The 23,318-nt window shown below is 36.0% G+C and overlaps 1 protein-coding gene across 9 annotated transcripts in view; it reads right to left on the bottom strand.

Annotated features, from left to right (window-relative positions):
• Positions 1-23,318, bottom strand: part of NCOA1 (nuclear receptor coactivator 1) — a 189,106-nt gene that overhangs the window by 61,928 nt on the left and 103,860 nt on the right. For all 9 annotated transcript variants that reach the window (XM_036223966.1, XM_016121706.2, XM_036223965.1 and 6 more), the window contains 5 exons: positions 20,176-20,281; positions 14,096-14,262; positions 11,738-11,835; positions 3,404-3,581; positions 1,053-1,232 (listed from right to left, as the gene is read on the bottom strand). In XM_036223966.1, coding sequence (XP_036079859.1) covers positions 1,053-1,232; positions 3,404-3,581; positions 11,738-11,835; positions 14,096-14,262; positions 20,176-20,264 — 712 coding nt within the window. In that variant the 5' untranslated portion in view covers positions 20,265-20,281. The remainder of the gene's footprint in view (positions 1-1,052; positions 1,233-3,403; positions 3,582-11,737; positions 11,836-14,095; positions 14,263-20,175; positions 20,282-23,318) is intronic.

Here is a 23,318-nt window from a genome sequence, read left to right as displayed (position 1 = left end):
TTACGTAAACTAGAGAAGACTGATGCATCTTATGTACTTGGATGATATCAACTTGAAGTAGTAGTTCCGGCTAGATTTAGGCAACATAGTGGTTTTTAAACTACAGTTTTATCATCAATTTCCTATACTCATCAGTACTTAATGGCACAAAGATTATTCTTACAATCACTGTGAAGATAATTATCATGAGAAAAACGACATTTAACTGTTTCTGAAGAAGCATAATTTGCCCTTGACAGAGGACTTTATGTTAAAGGATCTATAATTTTTTCAAAGTCCCACTTCCAATTTTTTTTGAGCGCCACACACAGTATCACACAGCTAAATATGATCTTTAATCACATAAGACAGCCTTGAATGTGTATTATGCAGAAAGTCCCCAGCTGACTGTGGCACCCATTCTCTGGTGAGACTGGCTACAAACGTGGCCTTTCTTTGTATCTGACTGGCTTCTCTTTCTCCTACCTTCCCAGGTCCTTCCTTGAATTTCCCAATTGTGGTGTTCTTAACTTAGCTCAGTCCAAGTTCACATGGAAAACTCATCCACTGCCACATAGTTAATGCCATGTTGATACCATGTTCATATTAGAGCTTCAGCTGTGTTTTCATCTGTTCATAAGCTTTCTCCTTATAAATTACCTTGTATGGCCTTAAAAATGCTAACTCTATCCTCCAATGTTCCCTATACTCTAAACTTGAAACTTTAAAAAATCAGAGCTGTTCAGCAGCCTGCTGCATCTGGTACATTTCCAGCTGGCAGCAGTCAGTGACATCTCTTATTTCGAGGCAGCAAGTTGGTTTGAATTTGACATTTTAGTGGGAATGCCAGCTTAAAATTGAAAATTTGCGGGCATTTTAAAGGAGTGATTCTAGATATTAGCAATTTTTTTCTTAAGTATCTTTAACAAATAGCAAATTGAATAGCCCTTATAACATAATACAGTAACCAAGAATACTCTCTGAAGAAGGTAGTTTTTATGATTAATTACCTCCCTACTCCAGAAAGCCATGGAAAAAGCAATCAAACACCTTAAAACCATCCTTTGTTTTACCTTCTCCATCCTCTTGAATTGATTTTGGCTGCGACACAGTAAAACACTGCATTACTTCATACCGCTGGCAAGCTTCTTGGTTCTCGATGCCTGGCTCATCTGGAGGGTGAATTAGCATCCTGCAGTTAAAGGTATGGCTATTTCGTCGTGTTGCCTCTTGAGGCCAAGGAACTCCATTTACTGTGGAAGAAAAATTGATTATATGCCTGTGAATAAAGTGGAAAAAATACAAGCTCTGAAGATACAAAAGACATATCTTTAGCCATCTGCTTAATTAGATACTTGGATTAAAAGACAGACAGACCTCTTTAGATCTAAGGTTATCCTGAGGCAACAGGATACTTATCTTCCTTAGCAAATCAAAATGTCTACCCATTAGAAAACTGTAAAATTTCTAAGAGAGTGTATAGAATTCCCCCTTGAAGATAAGAACTTACAAATACCCTAATTCATTAACAGCCTTTATAAACAGTTAAAGACAAAAATTAAAAATTAATTTACTAGCTCTTTTATTTAGAATTTTACAGCAGTTAATTAACAGCTTTTCCGTTTGTTTCTGGTTACACTCTGGCAATAAAAAAATGATTGAAAACCATAGGTCCATTGTTAAGCAGGAGTTTTACCCTGGCAAGCACGGACACCTAAGGGTGGGCTTGTGTACATGCACACCTTTCTGGGGAGGGGATTCAAAGTTTCTCGAAGGAGTCTTTGACTCAAAAAAAATATTTAGAAAAGGGTAGAGACCAATCTTGTTTCTTATAATCATTTTTTTTTGGCACTTAATCTTATTCACACATATTATATGCTGCAATACCTTGAATATTGTGGGTAATCTATAAGTTACTATATAAAAATGGCTGTTAAAACAGAAATGTCACCTGATTCAGTGTAAGAAAACTGAATTCAGTTATAGAAAAGATGTCTGTATATTTCCAGTGAGACCCAATCTCTACGTGGCGGGTCACCATTTCCCACTTACAATGTTACATGCAAACCACGGAGGCGGTCAGAGGGCGTTTAAGGTGGTTCTCTCACCATTCCCAACAGTGCTCCTATCTTATCCTCTCCATCGACCCTCCTTCATTTTCATTATGTCATCACTCTGTAACTGTTAGAGGAAATCATGGAACTAACCTAGACTGGAGTAAGAAGTCTCAGTTCTGCTATGAGCTAGTTATGAGATTTGGTTTAATTACTTAATCTTTGCCTCATCTTTAAAATAAAGAAATCTACTATATTATCTCTAAAGTCATTTCCACTCTAAAATTCTATGACAAAACATATAAGACCCCTTGATAATTCAAATATCAAACTACTGATTTTAATAGAAACAATTATTTCAGGTCCCAAGTTGCTAATAAACACTTATTACATTTTTCAAAGGGCAAATCGGCTTCCATTCCATGAAGTAAACAATGTAGAAAATAGAGAATTATGGATAACATTTAATCTGCATGTTTGGTTTAGTTTTATAGGATCTCTAGCCAAAACTCTCCCCACCCCCGCAATTTCGGAGCACATATAGGCTTAAGATTAGGCGCAAGGCTTAGTGAATGGAACAGAGGCTGGAAATCGGACCCCACTCATCCTCTGAGCTAAGATCCTTCGTCGGAGAACCACCCATCCAACCACATTTGGAACTCCTGAGTCGAAAGCACGTACATTCAGAAGTGTTAATTTCAGTAAACATGTGATATGGCAGTTTACTCCACCACCTCCACTCCCTCCCTCCCCTCTCCTTCCTCCCTTTTCCCTTTCACCTTCCTCTTTGCTTTTTCCCCTTGAGGCAGGTTGGTAGGAAGGATATACATTTGTCTCTTTCTTGGACATAATTAAAACTGGAAACAAAGGGAATTTCAAGCAGAAGCTTTTTGTGGCAAAGAAACTATCTGCTCTGCCTCCCACTATGGTCACATGATTTGTGGCATTATCCAGAGGAAGACGATAAAAGCAATGCTCTTTATTGGCTATTTCAGGGGTCCCCAACCCCCAGGCCATGGACCAGTACTGGTCCGTGGCCTGTTAGGAACAGGGCCACACAGCAGGAGGTGAGTGGCGGGAAAGCCAGCAAAGCTTCATCTGTATTTGCAGCCGCTTCCCAGCGTTAGCATCTCCTCCAATCATGGGGTATCAGATTCTCGTAGGAGCACTGGCCCCTGGTGTCGGAAAAGCTGGGAACTGCTGAGCTATTTGATGATGTTCCCCCTTTACATCTCAAGATGAACTAAATTTAAAAATATTTTAAATATAACATATATTAGAATAATACTATGGGTTATAACAATAATAACATTATATAAGGAGAATCTCTAGAAAGTTCATATTCTTTTAAAAAACACACTTCTTTGTACCTAGTGATTTTGGTAGCAGATTCTTCACAAATTCCGCATGATCCCCCACGTGCAGTATGCTGTAGACACTGGTATTCATTAATTCCTCCTGATTGTAACCCAAGTAGCTGGTTACATTCTCTGACACAAATACAATTCTCCCTTCACAGTTCACAACAAAGAAAAATCCATCCAAAGCCTGCGAAGCCAAAAAAAAAAAAGAAGAAAAAAAAGGATCAAGAGGTTGGGAAGTAAAAAGATAAAAGAATAAACATATGCATTCTCGTACTGAAAAAGAGATGAGAAATCTGTCATTAAAAGGGGGGACTGAATAGAAGATTTAATACTGTATGTTCTCTGTGGAGGGGTCAGGCTTATAAACAGACTGTACACTAATGTTTCAAATAGGCATGAATGAATATGTCAACCTTCTTCCTTAGAAAGAAATTTTATGGTAGCAAATGTGAAGCAAGTGACTGACCGAAGCATTCAGTCATAAACATCTCTAAACTATAGGTTAAGACCTGCTCTCTACCCTCAAGGCACTTATGGTAGACAGACATAAACATAATACCAGTGATAAATGTAGTGTCAGAGACATACACGGAACATTCTATGAGCACAAGGAAGGATACCTAATCTGAGGTCAGGGTGGGGGCAAAGACAGACTCTTTACAGGTCCCTACCGTATTTATAAAAGGCATAGTGAAGGAGCGAAAGAGGTTTGAGGGAAGAAGATCCTAGAAACGGCACATAAAGAAATGAAAAAGCAGTTTGGAGTTGCTGGGGTACATGGTACAAAGCAGGCTTGTGGCAGGAAATAAGTCTGGAGAGGTGGACAGAGGCCAAATCACAGAGGGCCACTTATGCACCGAGACAGAGCCGGAGGTCACCAAAAGGAGACATATGTGCCCCAGGTTGAGCAGAATATCTACAGGGGTGCAGGAAAAAAATTAGAACCTCCATTTATAGTGTAACCCAAAACATAAGAAATTAAACTTAATAAACATAACGACACCCTGGTGCCTCACTCAGTCCTGACAGTTACATATCGTAAACCATGGAATCCCAAGAGAAGATCCAAAATGGAGAGGTAGACAGTGGCACCTTACTTATTTATGAACTGCCTTTCAAAAAGACACTGATGCTATAGAGATAGCATGTGAAAATGGATGTTTTAAAATGATACCATAATTTTGATTTTGTTGGTGAAAATGACACGAATCGCTCATAAAAATTATCTTCTCAGTTTAAACATTTAGAAACAGAACTTTTTACCTGCTCAAAAACCGTCCAGTCAGAGTTTCAGTGGACATTAAACCCATTTTTTTAAATGTGAAAATGCAACATCTTTTGATTAGTCTGAGATCAAGAGAGATGGAATTTCAATAAAAACCGCTGCATAATTGTGAATCGGATTTTAAAATGAGTATCGTGACTGTAGTAATAAGCTCATCCAATGATATATTTTTCCATTATCAACTACCTCATTTATGTGAGGTGTCTTTTTCAACTAAGAGGATTATTTAAATCAAATGTTAAAATAAACTTAGAACTATATCTTCATATCATTGGATTTGCGATTCAAACAAAATTTTAAAAAAATAATCAAGTACAGGCACATTGCTCTCATTAAAGATAATCCTAATATTTTCTTTCACAAAATATTCCTAATAATTTATTCCCCTTGATTGTTGTGCTGTTTCTCATTTAGTTAATAATGCAAAAGGAAGAAGGGTGCGATTAATATCTGAAAACCTCAACACTAAATAAATCCTTTGCTAAACTATTTTGGGTTTTGACGAGCATAGGAAAGCACCCTCATATCTGACTAGCTTGTCGTCAAATTAGCTATAAATTTCATAGCAGGTGATACACACACACACACACAAACACACACACACAAACACACACACACTCATACTCACTCACTCTGCAATTTATGTAAAATAGGGATAACTGAGATATGGATAATGAATTTTTTAAAATTTCAATTTATTAGGGTAAATGTATCAATTTTTTAAAAGTAGATCTAAAAATTCTTTAAAACTTTCTTAGCTATTAATTGAATTAGTGTAAATACAACATAATTTTTTCTTTGTAGTCTCTCAGAGTTTAATAAAGACCAGCTTGGGTATAACAAACTATCACAGTTCAGAGCAAGAAACAAGACTGACGTGAAAGGCAGGCGAGTAAAACCTGGCTGCTTTATGGTGAAACACTTTCCAAGGGCCATGCCACCCAACTCCTCAGCATTACTTTCTCCTTTTGTAAATCTTTTCTCAGCACATCCTTCTTGGCTCCTCATTCTCCCTGGAGACTCTGTCTACCTTCAAAGCCACAGCCAGTCTCTCCCTCGCTTTCTTCACTTTCCATGTCTGTCTCTGGATGTCTCTGGAAGTTACCCATCATCTGCAGAGGGGCTGGGAGAGACCGAGACCCACTCTCAGAAATCATTTCTACCCAGTCTGAAGACTGGTCAGTGGTGGGTTTGGGGCTGGTGTGCAGACTCCCAGGACCAGCAAGGTCCAGGGATTCACCTAGACTATCTGGTACAATTATTTTTAAGGCCTTTAGTAAAACCAAAGGATTTCAAAGTTCTCCTTCACTGCAGCAGGCCCGGAGGCCCTGCAGTCTCCCACTGCGGCAGACTTCCTGGAGCTTCTCCAAGGTCTCCCCCCACTGACTGCACGTGGCCTCATTGCCAGGCTGGGAAATTATTCTAGCAACTGGCCTCTGGAAAACACGGCCGGCCGGCCTTACAGGGAGTGCAGGACTCCCCCAGGTGTCTGCTTCGCCTCCCTTACAAGGACTCGTTGTTTCCTCTGTGAAGTGTGGGGCACCATGTTTCTTCTCAGCTTCCCCAGAAAAGGATGGCCTGGGAAACAGGCCGACAAAGGCTCTGCCAGTCGCAGAGCTGTCCTCCTGGCCCCACTCCTGAGAGGCGGACAGCCTGTCTTTTGCTGAAAATGCTTATTTTCTTTAAAATTATAAATGAAATATATTCTTGCAAAAAGTTTTTAAATATGAAAATGAAATAGATAGAAGATTTGCCAAAATCCCATCCCTAAGAGATTGGTAACATTTCAGGGAATACTCTTTGAGACTACATAAATATGCAAATATCTCTAATTTCTAGAAGTGCGTGTGATTAATATAATCTGCCAATACTTGTCCTTATTTCACAAGTTTCCCTATTACGTTGTACATATAATTAACCTCCACATGTGTTCCCGGGAAGGGATCTTCCTATTTCATGAAGTCTCGACAGCTGGTCTTCCACTGGGCTGCACCTAGGAGATGATGACAAATGCCTGTCCGTTCGGTACAACATCATCAATCTTGAGCGGAGATTTTCCCTCCACCCAGGATTCCGCTCTGTGAGGAGGACTGCCGTGGGTCTCACAGTGGGTAGGGTTCTCACAGGGCCCTGGCTTTAAATGACTACATAAGCTTCTCTATCACCTACGTGTTAGTCACTAGACAAAGTTCTGGATATAAAACACATAATTCTCAACAGTTTTATAGTCTCTGAAGGGAAAAAGACAAATATGTACAGTTACAATATAGTACAATAGAGCAATTCATAAACATTAAACACCAAAGTGAGGTACCCGAAATGGGTGAAGAGATGATTATCATCAGGAAGGTTTCCTGGAAGAAGGCCACACTACGCTTGAGCCAAGGATTAGAAGACACAGAGAAGCAGCTCAGGTGAATGAGATGCGAAAGGCTATTCAAAACAGGAAATGGCGCAGAGGTTAAAAAAAAAAAAAAAAAAAAAAAAGGAACCACTTTGCATGTACTTGTCATATTTGCATTATATTTAACGGTAAATTTTTTTTTCTTTAAAAAGCTTCAAGGAAAAGAAAAACAATAACAAATTTATCTTTGAGGCAATGAGGTGCTGTTTTTAAGCAGGAGACTGACATGATCTGCTTTTACAAAGATCATCTGGCAGTGGGTGTAGTGTGGCCACCGGAAGCAAGGAGACCAGTTGCAATGCTATTGTGATACTTCAGTTGAAATGAGAGCCTGAAATAAGGCAGTAGAGGTGATAGAAGAGAATTTGACAAAAGCAGAACAAATAGCATTTGGTCACTTCTAGCAGCTGTGGGAACAAACACTTGGGGTGATTTTTCATGAATGACTTTAGGGTTTTGGTGAGTAAGTGCCTTTCCCTGAGAAATAAGATTCAAGGCGGAAAAAAAAATTTAGTTTTTCATTTTTTGACTTTTTTTTTAAAAAAAAAAACAATGTAAAGAGACAGATTATAAATTAATTTTTAGAAATGTTATCTTTGAAATGACTGAGGAACACTCGGACGAGGATGCTCAAAAGGCAGCAGTATATAATGAAAGGGAAGTTATGATGATGGATCTTGGCTAAAGACAGGCATTTGCAATTTACAGGTACATACAGTACCGTTTGGGTTTTTGTTTATTTGTTTTTAACTATAATCATCTTTTCCCCTTCCATAGAATATCTGATTTCCTTTGGGGAGTTACTTCTTCCCCATTAAAAAAAAGTCTCATAAGATTCTTAATCAGGCCAGTAGGAAACTTCCTCCCTAAATGTGAACCTTGAGGAAAATTATAAAAAGACCAAATATGGCTGGAATACATTCATTCCAGCAGCAAAGTACTGCCCAAATGAGTCTTGCTGAGACCATTTGTATAGTTTCTGCTTTCTAGCCCCCTTAAGATACCTTGGTTTCATCCTATTTCCAAACATGTTTCTGTAATATCTAAATAGCATTCTAATAAATTCATATTTACTTAATTTAGTCAGAATTGCATCTGTTGCTTGAAATCCAGAGAACTCTAATTAATACTTTACACACACATACATGTGCACACATGTACGAATATATCATATAAACACAGACACAGATGTAGATAAAACTGCCCAAAATATGTGCAGAGAAATTTTTTTTTTTTTTTAAAGAAAAGGAAAAGAGTCAGGACCAAAGCCCTGGAGGACGCTAACATTTAAGAGACAGGTAAAGAAATGTGCACAAGAAGCTGAGGAGCAGCCAGAGGGGAGAGGAAAGAGTTCGATCAGAGACACCACGGAAGGGTTTTATGAGAGAGGCAGTAGTGTCAAGTGCCACACGGCAAGGTAGGGAATGGTATAAAGGAGGCCTGGGTGCACATGCGAGGTGTACGTGGACCTTCCTGACGAAAACAGAATTCTTCTTAGAGAATAGTGGGAAACAAGGAGCATCAGAACCAGATCATGCAGAGCTCTGAATAGGAGGCAAGGAATTTATAAATTGCAACAAAGAGCAATGCAAAATGAGGAGCTTAAAATAAATGCCTGTACTGGTAAGTACTTACTATGGGCCAAGTAATAAACATTTGTTAAATAAACAAATTCTAATACCACTTTCTCTTTAAATGTGAAGAAATTATCTCCGACGCCTTCATTGTTAATTCATGCTCCCTTTACTTATGTTTTAAAAAGGTGGGAGGAGGGAATCAATTGGAAACTGTATGGCAAGGATTTGTCATATTATGGTGGCTATTTGGTCACTTTCTGGACGGGCGGATCTTCTATCTGAATAAGTCACTCTAGATCAATACTGCAAAACACAACTTTTTGCAATGTTGGAAGTGTTCTATACGTGTGCTGTCCAATACACTGGCCACTAACCACATGTGGGTACTGAGCACTCTAAATATGGGTGGTGAAGCTGAAACAATAAATTTTTTAATTTTATTCATCTTTGAATAGCCACAGGCAGCTAGTGGCTATCTTATTGAACAGAGCAGCTCTAAACTGCAGCCTGGATAATTCAATGGACATCTCATGGTGGCTTTTCTGCCACCTCTTCTCAGCTGCCCTGGCTTAGACTCTGTGAAGCTTAAGGCAGTAAGGACAGGGCTGGGGAGTACAGAAGAGGGATAGAAGAGGTTGTCCACGAAGGCCGCTGTGAAGTCTGTAAAAGTTAGTAATTCTATTTTACGGTCTCTGTTTCATATATCTATAGCTCACACATAAAAATATTATTTGTGCCTTTAGTCAAAAACTTAAATACATTTATTTCTATTCTGAGTTTTTGGAATTTGGAATTTGATGTGTGCTTTTTTCATATTTGAAAATGCTTGCCTAATGACACTGAATTCATGTGTAATGTTGTATTACAATTTTCCTTTGATTCACAGTGGTTTTTAGGGTAATAATTTCTTCAGCTAAAAAAAATAATTCTTACTTTGTTTTCTTTGTATGGCAGTTCCGAATAGATGTTTTCCTGTCACTTTCTGTTCATTTTAAAGTGCTGTGGGCTTTTCTCATACAGCATAACAAATGTTTATAGAAACTAAAGCACTACTGGTAGTGGTCTTCGCTGTCTTCGGTTGTGCCGTATTCAGTCTGTGGACAGTCTGGAGCTCTCCTTGTTGACTTCTGTGGTTTCTGAGGGCCGTGTGGTGGAACTAGGATTTAGATGACTGCCATTTTCCTATAGGAGCTCCAGAAATCACAAGGTCCTCCATACCTTATACTTCTTCAGTATCTCAAATGATATTATGTGCAGAAAATAAATTTAATAACTATTTAATAAACTGAAAGCAGACATAAAGTTCTGAGGCCAGTTTTAAACTCAGGGTACTAAGAAGGCAGGCAGAACCCCATAAAAAACTGGAGACCAGGTAAAGACTAGTCTAGTAACATTCTGCAGAGTAGCAGGGATCAGCAGTAAGTGCTCGGATAGACCGGGTCTCCAGGAAGGGCCCAAGTGTATGCAGGTAGCGGGATGGTAAGTGACAGGGACCAAGCGAGGGGAAGAGATGGAGCAGAAGTGGGAAATGAGCCTAAAGTACTTTTCTTTAACTTATTTTCCTCTAACAGGTTATATTAAATATTTTTTAAATTATAGCAAAGTTGAAGGAATTTTATAGTGAATATTTGTATATCCACCATGTCTAGATTCTACCACTAACATTTTTACTATAATTGCTACAACACTGTTTCCAAAATGTAGTCATGTGTCATGCAGTCAATTTAATGGGTTGTGAAAAGAATATGATAAAAAAAATCAGAGTCCATTACATGTAGTAGCTTCCTCCTTTCCCAGCTGTACGTGTATGCACTGGCTCAGAGAGTAGTTTCCATCGAGGTTCAAAGGCCAATGTCTTTTGTATTTTACAATTCTACAGAATATGTGCTCATTCTCCTAACAAAAATCATTAAAATCAATAGTCTAAAATAAGAAAGTACTTGTATAATGTGGAAGGGAAATAAATAATTTAGATTCTGAGAGAGAAGTTGCTAATAGGAGAATCAAAAATATTTAGCAGCCTGTCAAAACTACAGGAATGGATTATAAGTAAAAGTTAAAGCAAGAAATACATACTTGGGTGTCATCTCTACAGAAATGAAAGGCGAAGCAAAGAGAATACATGATATTTCTGGAATCAGAAAAGCAAGTACTGAATTTTGAGCAGTGTTGGTAGAGGGAATTATGGTGAATACAAAAACACAGAGATGGTTAGAGTAACAGGAAAAAAATGTTTAAACAAGTTAGAAAATAGAGAGACCTATACAGTTTGAGTTATTATGAAGACTTTACCACAAAGGAGGGCCTTGAGGTAGGAGAAGGAAAGGAGAATTTATTTTATATATATAAAGTATATATGTTATATGCTTTTTATACACAAAATACAAATACATGCATACGAATATATATATGTATACAATAAATGTTGTGTGTGTATAAATTAGGCCTAGAGATAGAAAAGCATACACTATGGGGCATGAGTGTGTATACAAACAAACAAACACACACACACACACACACACACACACACACACGTTTTTAAGCATTCATGTCATTCATGTATGAGAGCACTTAAGGTGATGACCCTGTTTGGAAACAAATCATCTGTGTTGAGAATACTAAATCATCTGTGGGAGAGAAAACTAAACAGAAAAAGCAGGATGAAAATTACACAGTAATTACAAAGTAAGTCCCATTTTATAGTTCTTTACTTTAAAAAGTTTGATAGAGGACTGTTAAAATAGTACATTCTCTTACAATGTTCACGTAAACAATTAACAAATTTTTAGTTAGAAAACTTTCCAGGAAAATACCTACTGCAATAAAGTGAGACATCCCTCATTCAAAACTGTTTAGAATGGCTTTATGAAAATTTCTTATGTTCACTATCACATTTAATTCTGAAATACTGACAACTGTCAAAATAGTTTCCAAAATAAAATAAATATTCAAGTTCTTTAAAACTTTCTTTTATAAATTATTAATTGGATTTAAGACAGAAAAGAAGAGAAAGAAAAACCAATGTGGCTAAAGCAAAGATTCTGATCACTTTCCGAGACAATACGAATAGCTACCTCCAAAAGAAGAGGTCCCAGGGATTCCTTTTCTATCACCCCTTGACTACTCGATGAGATGTCTGATTTCTGTACTTCATCATCAGTTGTTGATTTCTCTACAATAAAGAACCAAAAAGTCACACATCCTAAAAAGGCTTATTTCCAGAACGGCAAGTTTAAGACGACTTGGATTCACCTAATTTCAGATTCAAATAACATGTATTTATGATCTAGGCAAACTCTTATTTAATCTTAATAATACTTATTCCGTAAATGATAAAACTGGGTCACAAAGGTTAAGTAATGTATCCCAAATAACATAACTAATAGGTGGTAGCAGGAAGATCTGAATTCTGACCTACTAAGTTCAGTGTTTCAACAGTAAGAAAAAATGGTACGAATGTATATACAGCCTTTTTAAAAAGTCTGCACCAAAAGTTTTCAAGAAATTAACAAATTATAAAAGAATGATTATTTCTTCCTTTTCTTTTTTCTTTTCTGATTTGATCAACTGCCACTGAAGAAAGAGCGAAGATATGACTTTTCTTTTGTGAGTCTACATATCTAGCTAACCTTTCACATTCATGTCATGATCTGACTGATAAAACTATAACCCCTAAGTGATTTGAAATTCTTTTGTGAAGTGCTGTTGAAATCATCCATCCATCATCTTAAAGCATAATACTTAAATGAAAGTTTCTGTCAGACTACTTAGTTCATCAAAAACCAAATATGGTATTACTGAACACATAGATGGATTTTTTCACTTTCATATATGAAATATTCCAAAAAAAATACAGAAAATGACATAGCATACATTCACACAGCCGCCATTCATTTTTCACAGATGTTAATGTTGTCTGCTTCAGGTCTTTCCTTTTTACATGAATGTAATGTTGCAAATAGAGGTAAAGCTTGGCCACTGTTCCTCCTCTATCCCTTTTTAGAAGTAACCAGTATTTCTGAGGTCAGCATAATAATTTCTAAGCATGTTTTTATACCTAAACTACATGTGTATGACTTCATGAACAATATATTATTGTTTTGTGGGTGTAATTGATTGTGATTTTCATCTCTCTGATGGCTAGTGATACTGAGCATGTTTTCTTGTGTACTTATTGGTCATCTGTATGTCTTCTCTGGAGCAATGTCTATTTGCCCATTTTTAATTGAGTTATTTATTTGTTTTGAATGTTTCATTTTATAGCATCTTATTCCTGTTTCATGGATCAAATATCTTCCCTTTTGTCTCTGAAGGACTGTTTGGCTATCTGAAGTTTTCTTCTGCCTCCTGCGTTGTCTGTGTTTCCTCTGAGTTCCCTTTTTTTGTTTGTTTGCTTAGTTTGTTCTCTTCTACATTACAGGTTTTTCATGAATATTTGGATTTTTAGTCATATTAAAAAAATGAATGAGGAACTGAAGTTCTGACTGGTAGCTGTGTGAAGAGCAGGAGCAATAGGGAGATCACTCCCTACTGTCAGAGTTTGCGTGTCTTTTCCTTTGGACTGCTTAATTTCCCCCAAAGGAATCCTCCCACCTTCAGCGTAGGGACTCTGAGCCAGGTTGTCAGGGTTCTGAGATCAACTGAGCGGGGAAGGGACCACGTGCCACTTGTTGGTCCTTCGCTTTGCAGGCTCAAAATATCGGTTTCTCCTATCTGCTAAATCAGTTGTCACCAACTAGCCATTTTCCAGCTTTTAAAATCTTAAAATCATATCACTGTAATCATTTTAAACGTATCTGTTTATAGTATTTTCACACTGCTTCTATTAATCTGAAGTTCTTTGGGGTCCGGTCTTGCTTGTTATTTGTGCTCCTACTCAACATAGATTATTCTTTTATACGTTATATAAATTTTCAGTATATAATCACCCTCGGAAGCACTTTTTCTCTTGGAATCCCACGGGATCAGGTGTGGGAGTGTTTCTCTAAAGTGCTTTGCTTTTGTTTCTGGTAGGCAACCCAGGAGCTTTGTAGTGTGAGGTATCCAATAAATATGGGTAGTATAAATATAAACCATAAAAATACATCACGATTTTCCCAGAGCTTATTATTCGGATGGAGGGATTTTCCTAACACTGAGCTACTACCTTTCAACTCTATGTCAGAACCTCAGCTCTGACAAAAAACTTCTGTCTCCTGACTCTATGCCCTATACTGGGCCCCATAACCTCCCAAGGCAACCAGTTTCCAATCTAACTTAATAAACCACTTTATTGTAACGAGAAGGCTCTCAGATTTACTTTCTAAAATAACCAGCATCTAAATGAAAATGTTTCTTTAATAAAATTACAAAGTTCAAGGAAATTTCTTAATAATAAATAAAATCACATACTGTCAATGTCTCAAAAACAAAGCACACGCCATTTTTTTTACCTTGTTCCATTCTCTTCATCAACTGTATCTGATCGACTGTCTTCTTCAAAATCTTGCATTTGTCTGGTTTTACACTCAAGCTGTCAATGTCGCTGATGTTTGCAGACAATAACTCGGCTAGCTCTTCTAAGTATTTATTTTCTTGCTCTCTGCGCCTCTTTTCAGTGCTGTTCCACAAAGAAAATCCAGTTAGTGTGCATCACTACCACCATATTCCCTTCTCTGATCAAGTATTTAATGTTTATGCATTTCGAGAGATTCCTATTTTTATCCAGAGTACAAAACCAGATTTAGGAAACAATTTAAATTCATATCTAAAAAACAGATATTACAAAATACCAAAGCACAGAAAACAATTCTGGCTAAAATACATAAAGAGAATGACTGCTGTCACAGATGTATTTCCTCAATGATGTATGTACATTGACTATTTCAATGACCAATGAATGCTAGATATTAAAAGGAAGCAAACAGTACATATACTATTTGCATTTGGAATTATTTTATGCTCTAGATAATAACTCTTTGACATAGAAAATCTGAATTTTCAAATAATTTTGTAATAAGCAGAGTACATTAGAGTTTAAATAAATTATAAATAGAAATCTGATAAACCTGATTCTTATAATCATTAGACTAGTTGATCCTCATCCAAAAGAAAAAAAGTATCCATCCAAAAAGTAAAATAAAAAGAACAACAAACCAATAATTAGATATAAAGGTACAGAGAAGAATGTCTTTAGGATATAACTTTATTATAAAAAAAATAGAAAATATCATCTACTTATAAGTTCTCATAAATAGAATAAATAAAATCAAACTCAATTTATCTTAAAGCAAAATAATGAGAACATAGAATAACAGTGTAAACAACTAGCACTTTACATTTCCTCAAATATTGTTCATTTTTGTTTTCCATTCCTTACCCCTTAGCCAAGTTATCAGGCAACTTGCTTTACATAGCACATACAAAGACAGTAAAAAATTGGTCACAAGTAGCTCTTTGTTTTAAAAGCAGCAGTCAAAATCATTGGCTGTATGTAATAATGGTAGAAAAAAGATGAAAAGAGGGAAAGATCAGATGCTAAAAAGCTCACAATTGGCAACAATTAAAATACTATTTACTTTTCTTAATAAAAGATTACAAAAGTGATAGTATTTACATAACAACATAATAAGTTGAAAAGAACCAAGTCAACTAATCAAATGTATTTACCTACATAAAACAAAATGCTACTAAATAGTGCACACACATTCCAAAACAAAACCAAATTTTAAACCTGTAACAATCACACGTCTTTACCTTTTAAATCTTTCATTATTTAGGAATTAGTCCAATTTTACCTAGTAAAACTTTTACAACTTCCACAGCAAGTACATGTAGCAAAATATTTTGACAAACTGCACACTAAGGCATTGAAAACTCGGCATGAAGAAAATGAGTAACATACATTTCGATATACAGAAGGTTTTAGAGAACTCTAGCTCTGTGATGACAGTTTTGGAGCACATCTGCTTTTATGTTAGAGAAACTATTTGATATTAAACTTATTTAGTAGATTCAGTCTAAAGTATGATCTGTTTAAATGTGTGGGTCTAAATTTCAGCATGACTCAACTGGATTCACGTGTCCAAAAAAAATCTGTTTTCAACATTAACTTCTCTGTAAAACTGAAGTGCCTGAAACCACTGCAGAGTAAAAGAAAAAGAAAAGTGATAGAATGGGCAGGATAAGCAGACAGAGAGGTGACAGAGGAAGGAAGAAGCTAAAAGTAATGAAATAGTGAAGTGTCTAAAATGATTTAAAAACGAGACTAGGAAAATCACCATGAAATGAAGTAACTAATAAGAAAGGACAGAAAATGAGAACAGACATATTCTGAAGGAAAGGTGGAGATGACAAAAAAATCTTATGTTAATGGAAAAGAAGGCTTTCTTTATTACTCGGGCCACCTACATTTCTCCTCTCACTAACCCACTTTATTTCCATTTATATTGCATACATGCTAATTAATGATACTGTAAGTTAACTTCTCATATATCTTTTTTTTTTCCTTCAACTTGCTAGGTTTTCAACAAATGCTCTTATACTTAGTATGTGCCAGATAACCATGTACTGTGTCCTGGGGATCCAGGAGTAAATCAGACTTAGCCTCCAGTTAGTGGGAAAACAGAAAAGGAAACAGGCCATTTTTATACTATGTGGCAAGATTATAATACTATAGAAGCATGTAGAGATGGCCCCTAGACCTAGAGAATGAGATGCCTAAACCTAGTGGCAAGGAGAGACTGGTTTCCCAAAAGAAAAAACAACCAAGCTCTTTCAAAAGTAAAAGTGAGTCTGAAAATGTCAAGTTAAAGAAGCTCTAACTTGCTCAGTATGGCTCAACTATAGATGATAAGAAACAAAAGGGCGAGAGACAGGTCTTGGCTGAATCACAAGGGCTCTCATTCATGCCATGATGAAAAGTATGATATATTGCTTAAAAGTACAAGTTCAGACTTCCTCTGTCATTTACTAGCTATGTAACCCTGGACAAGCTATTTAACAACAATTTAACTTCTCTAAGCTTTAATTTCCTTATCTGTAAAATAGGGATAATGACATTAATTACCTCCTAGGGTTTTGTGAGGATTAAGAAAGATGATACATATAATAAAATGCTTGGCAGAATTCCTGGCACATACTATTAACTCAATAAATGTTATCTATTATCACTTTGATTATGATTATTTAATTTCTGGGCAAGGGGGAGCTGAGAAGTGTTTAAGAAGAATGAGTGGCATGACTAGATTTATAAGCTTCTTCAAGACAGAAAACATGCCTCACACTTCACTTATAACCTTATAACATCACACACATGGTGCTGGTTGAGGAGGTGGCATTTAATAAAAAAAACACTTGTTGAGCTGAACTGGAAATGTTAACCAAGCATAAGGCACAGCTACCCACCATTTTAAGATCAGCATTTTAATCCTCATTCTCCCAGAACAGTTAAGGAATGGAGAGGTAACAGGAAGGTGATAAAGACACCTCACTCCAATAATCGATTACTGAGAAGCTCTCTAGCCAGGGCTCTTACACCCAGGGCAGCAACACCCTGAAGTCTGACATAAGCTCTTTATGATTACTGAGTTCACAATCTGTTTGAAGAGACAGTATATAACAACAAAATCAAAAGAAACATTACGAGGTGGTTTACGTATCAACTCAACTGTCTCAAAATCATAAACTTTTAGTTTACCATATTAAAAATATCACTTTTTAAACACTGAAGCCCATACTTATAAACCTGGAGAAGATGTTTTCAAACATTTTTAAAGCAAATATGCAAAGATAATTATCTTTAAGATGTCTGAGAAAAAATATATATATAAATTTTGATATCTGTGATTATGTACGCACAAAAAAAATCAAAGAGGATCTACAAATAAATCATTAAAAAAAATAAAGTTTAGAACAATGGATGGATATGAGAGATTAATACTTCTGAATCATTAGCATTCCTATACATTAATAACTGCTAATTGGAAAAATGCAATAGACAAAATGATATCATTCCTAAAAGCAGTAAAAATTCTATGGGACCCTGGAATATATCTAAGGATGGGCTAAACATTCATGGGGAAAATTATAGACTGTTATTGAAAGACAGTGAAGACTTGAATAAATGAAAAGCCTTTATACTCATAAATATGAACATTACAATTTAGATTCTAAAAAATAAAAATGTCAATTCTCCCTAATTTCATCTATAAAAGTAAATGAAATTCTCATCAAAATCCCAGCAGGATTTTCTTCAGGGGAAACTAAAAAAGTGGATTCAAAAATTTGTATGAAAGAGCAACAAGCCAAGACCAAGGAAAACAATTTGAAAAATAATAAGAGTAACTTGCCCTATCACCCCATATTAAGGAGTCAAGTCTTCAGAAAAAGTTCAGAATGAGATTCCTATCTATGCAGGAACCTGGTCTATTATAATGGTAACGACAGCACAAAAGCAAGAAAAGGATAGGGTCATAAGTACATGTTCTATATGGGAATTTATATTACACACGAAAAACTTAAATTTCAGATTAATTCAAACTCTAAATGTGTACGAGAAGAAAATACATAAAAATACATTAAAGGCCTTGAAATAGAAGAAAAAATTTTTAAGCGAGACCCCAAAAAACTTGACACATGAAAATCTAAGGTCCTAAGGTATGTCAAAAGATATCATAAATAGAGTTAAACAGATTGGGAGAAGTTATTTGCATCAAATATAAACAAAAAAGAGAACTAACTAGAAAATTACAAATAACTCTTAAGAATACAAAGGAAAGGGTCAGACAATGCAGCAGGAATATGGGCAGAAGACACAATCAGGAAATTCACAGAAGAGGCAAACATAATGGCAACAAAAAACAAAAATTATGATCAACTTATCTAGTTATCAAGGAAATGTACTTAAAACTATAACCCCACACTGGCAAAAAGTTAAAGTGAGAGAACAGTGGGTAAGGATGTGAGAAAAAAGGAATTCCCCATGTTTGTCATTTGAAGAACAATGTGGTAATTACCTAGTTACATAAAAAATGTGCAGAGCCTAAAGAAACTCTTATGTATAAATAGGAGGTGTGTATAAAGATGTCTGCTGCAGGGCAAGCTATAAGAACAAAAATTTGTAACAAAAAGGTTGTTTATCTATAGGGAATGTCTATTCGTAGGGATATGGATTTTTCAAATGTAATACATTGGTGTAATACTATGTTAAAAGGAATTAGAACTGAATTTATGTATATTTATATTTCAAGTGCCATGCTGAAAAAAGTATATTGTAGAAAACTATATACAATATTATACAATATGTAAATTTAATAAACATTCTATATTGCTCACAGATACTTATATATAACTATTAAAAAGAATGGAGGAATTAATTGGATATAATTCAATTTATTCATTAATCATTTTTCTACTTTTACTTAGATAAGACTTCAAATATAATAAAAATTAATAAAATACTAACAATACAGCAAAATTTATCAATTATATGTGGTGGGTATACATAGTTTCCTAGTCTGTACTCTTCTAAAGGTTTTTAAAATTTTCCCAAATAAAAAATTAAATGTAAAAGACATTAGTTTTATTTACTTACTCTTAAGTTTTCCTTTAAGTAGGACTGACTTTATGTACAGACATAAAGAACATTAACAAAACAAATTTGGATCATATCTTGATATTACCATTCCTCCTAGCACCTGGACAATCGCCTGTGATTATGGGTCCTTAGGTTAGTATCATCTTTCCATGACAGTGTTAACTGTAAGGGAAATAGTCCCTTTTCTTTCTCCAGCTTGGAGCATTGGCACTCTCCTGTTAAAATCTTTTCTGAGTCTCCTTAGCAATAATTCTCTTTTAGCCTACTTAAGGTGATCATATTCCTTATAACATACAAATATCTAATTCTACCAATAATCGTTCTTTAAAATCGTGATATCATAACATTTCTAAGTTCTACTAAATACCATAATGTTCTGAGACAGTCGTTAAAGATGTACAATGGATTTATTTATTCATTTGGCAAATATTTACTGTATCCTTACTATATATAAGCAACACGTTGTGCTAGGAACTAGGGATAAAATAAATAGTGAGTTAAGAACAGACAAGGTCCTTACATAATGGCAGGTTACTGTGTAGTGGTGAAGCCAGGGGCTCATAAAATAATCACACAAACTATCAAAATCCTGAAATTTTGGTTCAGAGCTATAAAAATACATGTGAGACAGATACATGAATGAGGGAGATTTGACATAATAGTTATGGAAGAAAACGAAGGCTCCCTCTAAGGAAGTAAAGACTAAACTGGCATCTGTAGGATGTGTAAATGTTGGCTACAGGAAATCTAGAGGGAGCAAGCTGGACTGAGGGAGCAGCAAGTATTTGGGCCCTAGGGAAGGAGGAGAACGTGGTGAGTATGAGGGACCCAACAAAGGCCAGTAAACTTGGAGTGGATGAAACAAAAGCTCTAAAACGGCAATGAAAATGATAAAGCAGCTCTGCCAGAAATAGACTAAGAAAAGAGTGTTCCTACCTTGATGCCAGTGTGTCACATGGCGATCCTTTTCTCTTATGTGAGTCTGGGTTAGCAGGGTCGGATGAACTGTCTCCGAGGCCACTCATGTTGAAAAACTTCACACCTAAAAAGAAAGGACAACGATAAGAAATCTACCCTGACCAACTTGCCAACCAAAAGGGAAGAGGAAGCTCCTTACGTTAGGAAAGATCCAAACACTGTAGTCTCTCAATGAATAGATAATTACAGCCAACATAAAAGCACCTATCCACATCTCTGCAAAAACACAAATCCTCAGCTATTTAGTGTTTCTATACTTTCTTTTCTGTGTCTGTAAAATAAAATGAATAATCCTTTATGAAAATCATAGAGATCAGAATGAAAATATTTTTAAAATAATGAGATACTGATTTTTTTAAAAAAAATCATTTTCATAAATGTAAAAATTGAATATAAGTGGAAGTCAGATATTGTTTTTTATATTTATTTATTTTAGACTCTAGTTTGAAAAGGATTTAAAACAATGTCTACTCATAAAGTTTAGATTTTATATTAATAGGAAAATAAATAACATATACATGATCAAAGTTAAAGCAATGGACTAGATTTGGTACTTATCAACTATGAATTTCTATACTCTTAACCTTGTGTTTATGTAGTTAAGTGACAAAGATCAAGTGTTTAGTTATGTTAGGCTCTTGGTACAGGTGCCAGAGAACACAAAGTAATTTCTCCTAGCATGCCAGCCAGGTCTCTCTCTCACATGTTGTGCCAGTTAGTGACCGCACTTAAAGATCCCCTCTGATCTGTCCCTATCAACCACTATTCTCTGTAGGATCCTTAATGAAACTCAAAATCCTATCCCTGGCCTTACAGTCATTAATACCTTTTGGATTTTATGAAGGCCAAACAACATACCTCTTCATTCTCTTTCACTCCATCTATCCTTGTTAAATGGGAAAAACCCTTAACTTTTTCTTAAATTCTAAAATTATCAACCTATGGCACCACATATTGGCAGCCACACTGGTAAACTTTATTATAAAGACTGTTGAGATCCATAAGAATCTTTCATATGGCTTTAATTAATATGTCTGAATAAATTCTTTTTCTCTAGTCCTAAAATTTTGTCTCTAACCATTTCTCAATACCAAAGACTGTCATGTCCCCTTTTTGGTGTACAAATAATACCTAAAATTCTAATCATAAATTTATTACTTCATGTACTCAAAAAGGCACATTTCTGACTTCATATTAGAAATGCAATTCATGAAATTTTCCAACTCCGAGGACTGCAATCTTGTAATTATTTTTTACTCACTCTTTAATACCTCATTTTTAATTGGTATCTATAGCCTTTCAATTCTTCCTTAACAAGAGATCTTAGATTGTCCCCTCCTTCATTCTCAAATACAGTTATGACCCTAGTTTGAAACCAAATAGCTCAGTCCAGATGAATGTAGATCCTTTTATCTTGTTTCTCAATTCCAGTCACTCGTACTTCTAATCTGTCCTATAAACAGCAGCAAAACCATTCCTGCTCAAATGTCATTTTCAAAATGTCACTTCCCTGACGAGGAACCTACCACTGCACGGTGGTCAAACGCATGGGCTTTTGGGTCAGAAAGTTCTTGTTTAAGTTCTGGCTTAAATACTACCTACCTATTCTTGGGCAAAGTGCATTATGTCCTTAAACCTAATTCCTCGTCTGTGACATAGGGATGGATAATAACTATACTTACCTAGGTTTAGATTTATTGTGAGGACTGAATGAAATAGTGCATATAAAGAGCACACGGCAAATTCCTGGAGAGTGTTGGCTACTGTTATTATCTCTCCTTTAGAAAGAACTCCATGAGGGGTAGTGTTCATTCAGTAGATAACTCGTCCCATACTTCACTGACAAATATAATGAACATTTTTTATTTCTTCATTAGGGCTCAATATATGCTGTTATTCTTATTTTACTGGATTGCTTGGAGTAGCATTTGAAACTGTTTCCCTCTGAAACACTATTATCCATTGTCTTCTGTGAGCCTGCATTTCCTTCATTTACTTAGCTAACAAATCAAGCATCTATCATGCATCAGGCAGTGTGCTAGGAGCTGAGCAGATGGTGAACAGCAAAACAGAGGTTCCTGCCCTCATTGAGTGGGAGCATAAACAAATAAAACACAAAATAATATATAATTTTAAATTGTGACCAAAATTATAAAAGAAAAGAACAGGGTTCACAAACAAAAACAACAGAGGAGACCTAATTTTAATCAGGGGCTCAAGTGAGGCTTCTCTGAAGAAGTGATGTTTTATGCCATGAATTCTCAGCACCTGTTGACTTGTGTGTGTGTGTGTGTGTGTGTGCGCGCGCGCGTGCACGTGTGCACAGGTGGTGGTGGGTAGAACCCCCACCGCCCCCCGTGGTTCTAATGTCCAAGGCCTCTTTTTAGCACGTACCATCCAGGGTGATATTGCTCACTCAGCATGATTAAAAAAAAAAAAACAAAAAAAAACAATCTCTGTGTGTATCACTCCCAAATCTCCATCTCCAGCCCAACATTCCTGGTCTCAGACCCTCAATCCAACTCCTCACCAGATCTCTCCATCCGGAAGTCACACGGGTACCTCAAAAATTCAGCTTTCCAAAATGAGCTTAACATCTCCCTTTACGTATTTTTTCTCTCAGTTGGTATACTGGCGTTTTCCCTCATACCCCACATGCAAATACGAAAACTTGCCTATTTTTACTTCCTACATATATCTAAAATCCACCCCTTCCTCATATTTTCTCATTGGCTCCTGCTGGACTCCTAAAATAGCTCCCCAGACGGTCTCCCTGAGCACCTGATGATCATGTGAACCTCTTGCCTAAAACTCTTCACTAAATCCTCATTGCCCTTTATCACCTCAGTAATTTGGTATGTAAGTTGCCAACTGTTAAATGGAAGATTTTAAAAATAAAATCTTTGGTAATATCCCATGTTCACAGCAAAGGACAACATTCAACCTCCTTAACATAATATATAAAACTAGCATCAGCTCTCATCCACTGTGTGTCTACCAAACACCCATCCGATCAAGTGTTTATAGATTATATATGTTATGTATTATATATTACATATGATCTATATAGAAACAGATTATATGTTGTATACTACATAAAA

The sequence above is a fragment of the Rousettus aegyptiacus genome, unplaced genomic scaffold (genome assembly GCF_014176215.1).
Source record: "Rousettus aegyptiacus isolate mRouAeg1 unplaced genomic scaffold, mRouAeg1.p scaffold_m13_p_7, whole genome shotgun sequence".
Lineage (NCBI taxonomy): Eukaryota > Metazoa > Chordata > Mammalia > Chiroptera > Pteropodidae > Rousettus > Rousettus aegyptiacus.
This window is presented reverse-complemented; position numbering and strand designations above follow the sequence as displayed.